Source organism: Podarcis tiliguerta (genome assembly GCF_965153285.1).
Source record: "Podarcis tiliguerta genome assembly, chromosome: 9".
Taxonomy (NCBI): Eukaryota; Metazoa; Chordata; class Lepidosauria; order Squamata; family Lacertidae; genus Podarcis; species Podarcis tiliguerta.
Window position 1 is genome coordinate 40759201 of NC_139542.1, and position 8684 is coordinate 40767884.

Sequence of the window (8684 nt, forward strand, 5' to 3'; positions counted from 1 at the left end):
ATAGCAGCCAAGAGATAACGCTCTGAAGCTACCTCCAAGCGCCTGGCACGAGGGAAAAAAAAAAAAAAAAGCTGATGTCCTGTTACTTGCATGAATGAATGTTAGAAACAGTTAGTTCACTTGCTTCTAGCTGCAACAGTCTTTTAGCAAGAACAGAGATGAGAAGAAATCATTTTTGAGAAATCTTATTGTTCCCAGCCTGTGGGGGTGGGGTGTGTCGGGCTTGGGGCCTATGGGCATTCCATTTCCCAGTGACCCTCTTGCCTGCAGATGGTGCACTGGTTTCTTCCCTAGGCGTCTTCTTTCCCTCCCGTGGACACCCTCTTGCATTTTTGGCTTTCTGGCTGCTTGAAGACAAACCCCTAATTATTTTGGCTGGGTCCTCTTCGAAAGAAGGATTCTGACTTAGGGTGCTTGGAGGTCTGTGGTCCTGTACATCGGATGACTCCAGGGGGTCGTACACTCGGTGGGGTGGGGCCATCAAAGTGGAGTTTTTGCTGCCTCAATTGCAACATCAGTATTGTCCGCTGCCCTGAGGGCATATATCTTGCGGATTTCCTCAATGGTCAATATTGTAATCCCAGGGTTTTTTGATCCCTTGGGTTTAATTGTCTCTTTTTTAACAGTTCTGTCCCATCCGGCTCTCAAAGCCTTCTGCTCTGTTTCTTTCTGTCTGCCAATTCACATCCTTACATTGTGCTGCTTCTAGAACCAAGAAGCCACATCCAGTTCTGTTTTAAACGGTTCTACATACTGGAACACTCTGTCAGACTGCTTACTAGTCCATCTTATCTCTTTATCTAGAGTTTTTCTGAAGTCATCATCATCACCATCATCACCTTCCTCTTCACCTTCCTTGCTTGCATCAAAAGGGGGTTGGGGAGGGGCAGAGGGGGGAATCTTCTCATTTGGGTCTTCAGTCTGGGCATTGGGCGGAGAAGCAGCCCTATTTGGTTGCCTTGGCGCAGTTGCTGCATATGGTGGTGGTGGGGTAATTATCTCCTCTTCCAGGACTGGCAAAACTGGTGGCTTTTTAACTTGTAATTGTACTGAACACAGTTTGACTTGGGCAGTCACAATTCTATTTTTCCGAAGCCATGAGGGATTTTGATCCACATTGGCTTTCCAGATAGAAATATAGGGAATCTGATCTGTGTGGGCCTAGAAAATGTTACTCCATAAAATGCTGACCAAGTTTGGATCAAAGGATCCTCCAAGAGGCCATTCTGGTAAATACGAAGGCCAGTCAACTTCACATAAATGTTGGAGACTGCTTTTTTTGAGTTTACATCCCCACTCTTCTGCTTTCATGGCACTTTTCCAGTTTTCCAGAAAGCTCTGTAGTGGTGTCTCAAGAATTGTTTTACTGCTTTTATTTCCCATGACTCTGGGATCCTGGGGACACTGGGACACTGGGACACTCAGCCCTCCTAACGTTATTTTCTCTCACTCAGTCACAGGCCGGACGTTGCTTTCAACGTCTCACACACTCAAAACATTCACTGGAGTGTCCCCACATGCACATTCAGAAAAAAACAAAAACCCATGCACCTCCCCCAATCCCCTTTCCCCCCCAAAAAAATAACCACAACCGGCAGCGCTTAGACTTCGACCGGGGCCCAAGAGCACTCTACTGCTTCTTCTGGACACAAAACCATAACCGGCAGCGCTTAGACTTCGACCGGGGCCCAAGAGCACTCTACTGCTTCTTTTGGACACAAAAAGAACCATAACCGGCAGCGCTTAGACTTCGACCGGGGCCCAAGAGCACTCTACTGCTTCTTCTGGGCACAAAAAGAACCATAACCGGCAGCGCTTAGACTTCGACCGGGGCCCAAGAGCACTCTACTGCTTCTTCTGGACACAAAACCATAACCGGCAGCGCTTAGACTTCGACCGGGGCCCAAGAGCACTCTACTGCTTCTTTTGGACACAAAAAGAACCATAACCGGCAGCGCTTAGACTTCGACCGGGGCCCAAGAGCACTCTACTGCTTCTTCTGGGCACAAAACCAACCATAACCGGCAGCGCTTAGACTTCGACCGGCGCCCTGCAGCACCCTTTTTGCTGCTTTTCTGGGCAATACCAAAACCAGTGGCACTTCTTCTACCCTGCTGGCGGAGTTGATCAGACTCTCTTATTGCTCCCACCTATCCCTGTGGAGCTTACCTTGTTCCTCGAGGTACCTTCTTTCTGCACGGCCGTTGCTCTTTCTCTCCGTCACTTGTCGCGTGTCCACTCAGGAACGGGTGGCCAGTCCCTCCCACGAAGTTGGCAGGATGCGCGCTGGAACTGTTGACCCAGGATCCTGAGCTGCTCGCCTTGCAGTGACGCCCTGGACCTCTTTGTCCCTCGATCTCGGGGAACGTGGTTATTCCCGGCCAATGCACCAGAAATATGTAGCCTTTTTAATCCACGGGTAGGAATAATTGTTGCACCCGAGCAGAGACAAAAGGAGCCAAACGACACCAAGGGGTTAATCCAGAGAAAGAGCGTTTTATTCTGCCATCCGGAGGGGCAGAGGCACCTGTGTGATTCAGTTCACAAAAGACAGGCCGCACCGAAAACATTTTACAAGCAGGTTTTATCCTTTTTTTCAAACCCCTTTTCCCTGTCCCCCTTCACAGATTCTTACATAGAATGTTGCTTTTTTCGTTCCCTGGTTCTGTTCCCGGAAGTATGTTGCAAATCAATGTACCAGGACAAGGTTGCTTGGATCTGGGAAACGAAAGGTTTTCTGTTCTCAGCTCTAGGTTTGTTACAGCGTTTTTGTTACAAAGAGGACTGCTTAGCTTGTGCTTTTTGTCTTAGAGGAAATTGCAGTTTTTAAAATGCGTACGCCGAGGCCTGGCTGGGGGGGGGGGAATTCGCAAACAGTTTTTAGGGCTTTCTGGGGTAACCCTAACTGTACCCCTTCAAAGTGTCACAAATTATTTAATATTTATAAATACAATTGGGCTACTTCAGTTCCGCAAGTCTGAAAACAGTCAATTTCCTTGCAGTACAGTTTAATATGGGAGACAGCATTTTCTATTTCCAAGTTCGCACGGTGAAGGAGCAAATAAATATAGGAATGGCAATGAGAGATTTCATAGATGTTTGCACTGGATTTCTTAAAGGATTAAAGAATAGAAGTTGTATAGTTGCACTTTAATGTTTACAGATTTTTGGATTATCTTAAACTTGGCTGAAAAGAATGTTATTTTATATCTAGTTTCTACTAATATGTACATATGTTGTTGTGTTTGCAAATGAAGCACTGCCTGAGGAAACATGATCCAATAATATTTAAAACGTGTTTAAACTATATATTCATACACAGCTTATTTATGCTTAGCTTTACTAGTGTTTATGTGGAGATTTGGAGTTCATTAATGTAAAATAGTTGTATTTCTAAGTAACACTGTCTTATTCATTCATTAAATACATATCTATTCAACCCTTCATCAAAAAATGATGTAACAAAGCAGAGTGCAAGAATGAACAGGAAAACAATATTGACAATAAAACCATTAAAGCTATTAATAATGAAACCAACATAAAATAAAATAAGGACACAGACCTTAAGTCTCATCAGTTCGTAGATCTGCTTAACACAGTCCCCTACAAAAGCCTGATTGAAGAGGTATGTTTTCAGCTGGCTCCAAACAGTAACCAGTTAGAACTAGAACGGAACAAATGTCCAATTCCAGCTCATGACAGTGTCCTTGTGCAATCAGCTTGACCACAATGTCCTCTCCTATAGATTTTAATGCATAGGCAGGTTTGTATAAGGACAGGTGCTCTTCAGTTATTTAGATCCCCAGTCATCAAGGCCTTTTAATGTTAAAGTCAACACCATGAATTGGACCAAGTAACATACAGGCAGTCACTGGAGAGCCTTCCTGGGTTCTGGGTGGCTGCATTTTGCAGACCATCTACAAGTGTAGCTCCAGATAGAATGCATTACAATAGTCCAACTAGGAGATTACCCAAACGAAATTACTGGGGCTAGGCTAACACAGTCCAGGAACAGTCAGTTGGTGAGTGAGCCACTCTGGGCCACTGAAGTCACCTGAACAACCAAGTGACAATGCTGGATCCAGGACTATCCCAAGCTATCTATCTAATCCTTCGTGGGAGTGGTTTTCAGTTGCCCATGCCTTAAAATCTGTGTAAGAGCCACTTCAAAGCCCTGCTTAGATGCTCACCTATGATGACAGCTATGTCAATAGACAGTGATCTGTTACGAAACTCAAATCTGCATGATGCTAGGCAGGTTCCATCCACCAACACCTCTAAATAATTATATTTTTACTGCTGCTTTGAATGGCTAGTTTTTTAGATATGGGTGTTAGCTGATGCTGGTTTCAGTAATATTTTTTTACTATTTTAAAGCATGTTTTTAAAAGTGTACAATAGTTTATTTGTGTATATTTTTGTAAGTTGCCTTGGAAAACATTTTGTTGGAAAATCGGTCTATTTTTTTAATAAAATAAAGCTTGTTGAGTTAACTAGAACTGAAAGTATTAAGTTATTCAAAACAGAAGGTTGTGAAATAATTTTGTATCTTTCACTTCTGAAAGCAATAAATTCTGGATTTTTTCCATGATGTTGGTAAAGTGATGGAGGGACAAAGAATAATGTGAATATGTGTATCTTCATCTAGGACTTGATAGTCACAAATTCTGATGCTCTTGCCCAATAATATGGAAACCTAAAGGCTAAGTATACAGAAGGTACATATGGGTAATAAGGTCACTCATTAAACCCTCCAGTAACATTACTTCTGTAACACTCCCATTAATCTGGGATCAGTTTAACTATTTCAAGTGTTGTAAGACTTCTTCACACATTACTTACGTGTATGGCATGCACTGTTTGAAGCCAGAGCAAAACCAGAGCAAGGCTACATTTAGCTCCACCTTCCAACACTTATACATTAAACGATTGTCTGCAGAGAAACACATATGTTTGAGCAGCTGCTTGTGCTGAAATGTTTCCTTATAGCCAGCTATATTAATGTAGTAACATCTAGGTGGAAGAGTGAATGAATATTTAATGCAATTGATGTACCATCTTTCATCTCCAACCAAAAATCCACAGAAACAACAGAGCACCTAAATGGTTTTGGGAAACCTCAACTTACACTGTATCTAGTATTCTGTAGAATTTGATTTGGCATTTCTTCCACAAACTATAGGAGTCATTAATATATGTGAGTTATCATTAGCATGGGTTTTTTGTTCAGCTGGATCAGTTTATTCTGCTACTACAGTTTTGATTAGAGCAGTTTTTCTAATTGTCTGGCCTGCTATTTTCAGCAAAGTCTCCATATCCATAGGCCTAATAACACACTTCAAAGCTCTAGACCACAATTAGCCCATATTCAGATAGAGGCAAATTTTAAGGTATACTGGCTACTTAATCTGAAATGCTAGAGAAAAGATGAGTCTTTCCAACCTTATGCCAATATACTTTATTAATACAGTAACACTTAGATACACTGAATTTATTTGGAAATGTAATTACCGTATTTGTTTTCCTGTTATTTAACTTACTTAAATGCTGTTTCCAGGGTGAAAACAAAAGGCGGGTAATTGGGTTGGATCCAGAATGTTACCTGCATTTACCCAGTGATTTCAATAGGTACAAAGTACTAATGAAATCATCATATTGCTTTCAACGGGGCTTAATGCAACTAAATTAATTTGCATACAGTCCTTATTTACAAATAACATTGTTTCCTTAATTTATATTCAAAGTATCAGATTTACAATATGCTGATAAAAGATTACACACTGTCATATATATTTGCACCCTATATGTAATTAGAACTGCACAATAAATAAGAGAAATAAGAGCAGGAGATAAAATTCTATGATCTGTCTTGCATAAGGTTCTATACTAAGTTTATTTTGTCAAAACATACTCTGATCACATGTTCAAGATATAAAAGTATGATTTAAAAACTTAAGAATATATTGAAGCAGTCAAGAGACTAAGTAAAACAGCAACCAGTTTCCAGACAGCCATAGTCATACCTCTTTAGGGCAGAAAGTGTTGGATATTACTTAGTTTAAGAGGATTAAACACAGCTGTTTTCCATACAATTAAATATTTTAGCCTAACAGTCTATAGACCTTATACAATGAATTGTATGGGTGTTACAGTCATCCATAACTAGTAAAATTCCAAGTAACAGTCAAATGAAACTCTTAATCACTATTTCAGTCTCATCTCCAGACCTTTAAGAAAAATATTTTTACAGCACATACTCCTTCAGTCGTTCCCTAGGAACAAATTATCCAGTATGGTGAGCATGCTTCAAGGTATTTAAGGGAGCTGCTTGCTTTGTAGTATGAAGTTAAAAACCACCGTTCTGTTTTTTCTTTGCAGATTTAAAATGAAGGCTTGTTGAAGTAGTTCTATCTCTCCATATGAAGGTAGTAAAAAGTGTTATGTGCTGTTGACCAGTCTTGCCTTTGGTTTCCTTAAACAGTTAAAACAGCAACATTGTATGGGTGTTCAAATCACTCAGTGGGTTTCAGGGAATTGTATCCTTCTTTTAGAAGACTCCGCCATGTTTTAAGAAATCTAGCGTGTTCAGTACATTTGGTTTCAAGTTCTTCTATCTGGGCTGACACTGCAGACGTGGCCTCCAAAAGCTTGGTGAGTGAAAATGCTGCCTGCAATAAAAAGAAATTTACAGTTTCCACAGCAATTATTATTAGAGTTTACTTTTTGTCCAAGATAAAATTCAGTCCATTAAAATGTCATTTTCTAGCTACCATATCTAATAGCAACCTTCCTTCCAAGGACACATATTTGATGGTGGAGGAAAGGCCCTCTTTCCATTGGAAGAAAGGCCCTCTTTAATTTTTCTTTGCTTAATCCCTATTATTACAATAAATAAGAAAACAAATAGCCTTAAAATCTAAAGAAATATGCCCAACTGATTAAAACTGCGAGAACTTGAAAAGCTTTAGTTAGTTAATTCATCTGTTGTATTCTTTTATTTATAAAAGTCTTTCTATACCAACATATCATAAAATATCAGGATGGTATACAGTGTTGAAACATAAATCATCATCAAAACAATACAGTTTATCAAAAATGACTGGCAAAGACATGTAAGTACACCTGAAAAGTCAAAAGCAAGTATGGATGTCTGCCAAACCTCTGATGGATGAGTTTTCCAGAGCATGGAACTATCAACAGTAAATGCCCAACCTCTAGTTGAGTTGGATGGTCTGTGATCAAGCTGGGGTATAAGGATTCAGATAGCCCTTAAAATGTCCTAGACCTAGACCAATGTTGTTCAGGCTTTGTAAATCAACACAACAGCCATGAACCTGGCCCAGTAGCATATGGGCAGCCAGAGCACATGCTGTCCCCCAACTGCTCCCATCAGCAGTCTAAATGTTACATTCTGCACCAACTGGAGTTTCTGGACCAAACTCATGTAGAGCACATTGTAGTAATCCAGTCTCGTGGTTACCAGTGTGCATGGACTACAGTGGTCAAGTGATCCCAATTCAGATGCAGCTGTCGGTGACATCCCAAAGCCACAGAGGTTGCTTGAGCCTCTAGTGGCAGCTATATTTCCAGGAGCAGCCCCAACCTAAAGGAGCACCTGCTCAAGTTTAGAGGAACCGCAACTCCGTACACACTAGTCAAGTAGTCCACAATCACTTTACCACCCATCTCATGCCAGACATTAAAAAAATGGCAACATCTCTAGCAAGTTCAGTTCACTTTACTCCTCTTTGCTTACTGAAGCTGGAGATAAACCCATTCTGTGCAGAGCTCTTCTCCATGAGGTGGAGGCAACTGCTAATACTTATATACTGATCAACCAGGTTTGGTTTCTCTGCAGTGAGGTCCCAGGGATGTTTATTAGGAGAGAGCCCCCCCTCCCTCCGAAACGATGCTTTAAAAAATAATGCTATGTTGAATTGTTACCTCCAATGATGATAATGATGATGGAGTTTTGCATTTTAGTGCTTCTGCACTCTTTTTATCTATGCAGGATTTTTATATCTGATTGCGTTTCCCTCCCCCTTCATAAGCCATTTTATTATTTCTTTCATTATTATTATTATTATTATTATTAATTGAATTTATATACCGGGGGGGTGTCTCAGGACGGTTCACAGAATAAAATCAAGATTTAAAAACACAAAATACCTAATAAAAACAAAAACAACCCAATAGCTCCCCCCAGCAACAAGAAGTGGGGGGGGGGGAGGTGTAATAAGAAATATATAGGATTGCACACACACCCCGATGCTGCTGGGCCACTCACACGTGCAGACACGAGGAAGGGCAAAGACTTGTGCCCTTCCGTGCAGCAACCCCATATACTGTGTGATGGGAGAATCCCAACGGCCTTGAAGGGAGGCCCAGCAGAACAAAACCCCGAAGGGAGGAAGAAGACTCACGTCTCCCAGCTGCATCTCCACCATCTCCAGGAGCCCGCGAGGCGGCTCTGCCAGCTGCTCCGAGGGTGGCGTGGCTCGGCCGGGAGCGCTCCTGGCCGCGGAAGAAGTCACAGTCGGCGCCTCCGCCATCCCGCCGGAATCAAAATAACCGCCACTCGCTTCCTCGCCAACTGCCGCGGGCTGAGTGGGAGGCGACAGGCGCGAGTTCAAAGCCACGCCCCCTCGCCCGTGACGACACAGCTGGAGCTCCGCCTACAAAAA

At 41.9% G+C, this 8684-nt stretch overlaps 1 protein-coding gene and 1 long non-coding RNA gene across 2 annotated transcripts; both read right to left on the reverse strand.

The window, feature by feature from the left end:
* Positions 1–729: 729 nt before the first annotated feature.
* Positions 730–1836, reverse strand: LOC310685497. The gene is made up of 2 exons (XR_014515325.1): positions 1777–1836; positions 730–1636 (listed from the first exon to the last, which is right to left on the reverse strand). It is a non-coding gene; the product is annotated as an uncharacterized lncRNA (long non-coding RNA).
* Positions 1837–5442: 3606 nt separating this feature from the next.
* Positions 5443–8653, reverse strand: LOC310685397 (uncharacterized protein C4orf46 homolog). The gene is made up of 2 exons (XM_083457694.1): positions 8424–8653; positions 5443–6668 (listed from the first exon to the last, which is right to left on the reverse strand). The coding sequence occupies exons 1-2, from the start codon at positions 8550–8552 to the stop codon at positions 6513–6515; spliced, it is 285 nt and encodes a 94-aa protein (XP_083313820.1). The 5' UTR covers positions 8553–8653; the 3' UTR covers positions 5443–6512.
* Between the last annotated feature and the right edge of the window lie 31 nt (positions 8654–8684).

What these genes read in the sequence shown, in the direction of transcription:
- LOC310685397 (XM_083457694.1), bottom strand. Translation starts at nt 8,552, where the DNA reads ATGGCGGAGGCGCCGACTGTGACTTCTTCCGCGGCCAGGAGCGCTCCC. An exon ending in TGGAGATGCAGCTGGGAGAC is followed by an intron (nt 6,669 to 8,423) that starts GTGAGTCTTCTT and finishes TTTTTATTGCAG; the next exon opens with GCAGCATTTTCACTCACCAA.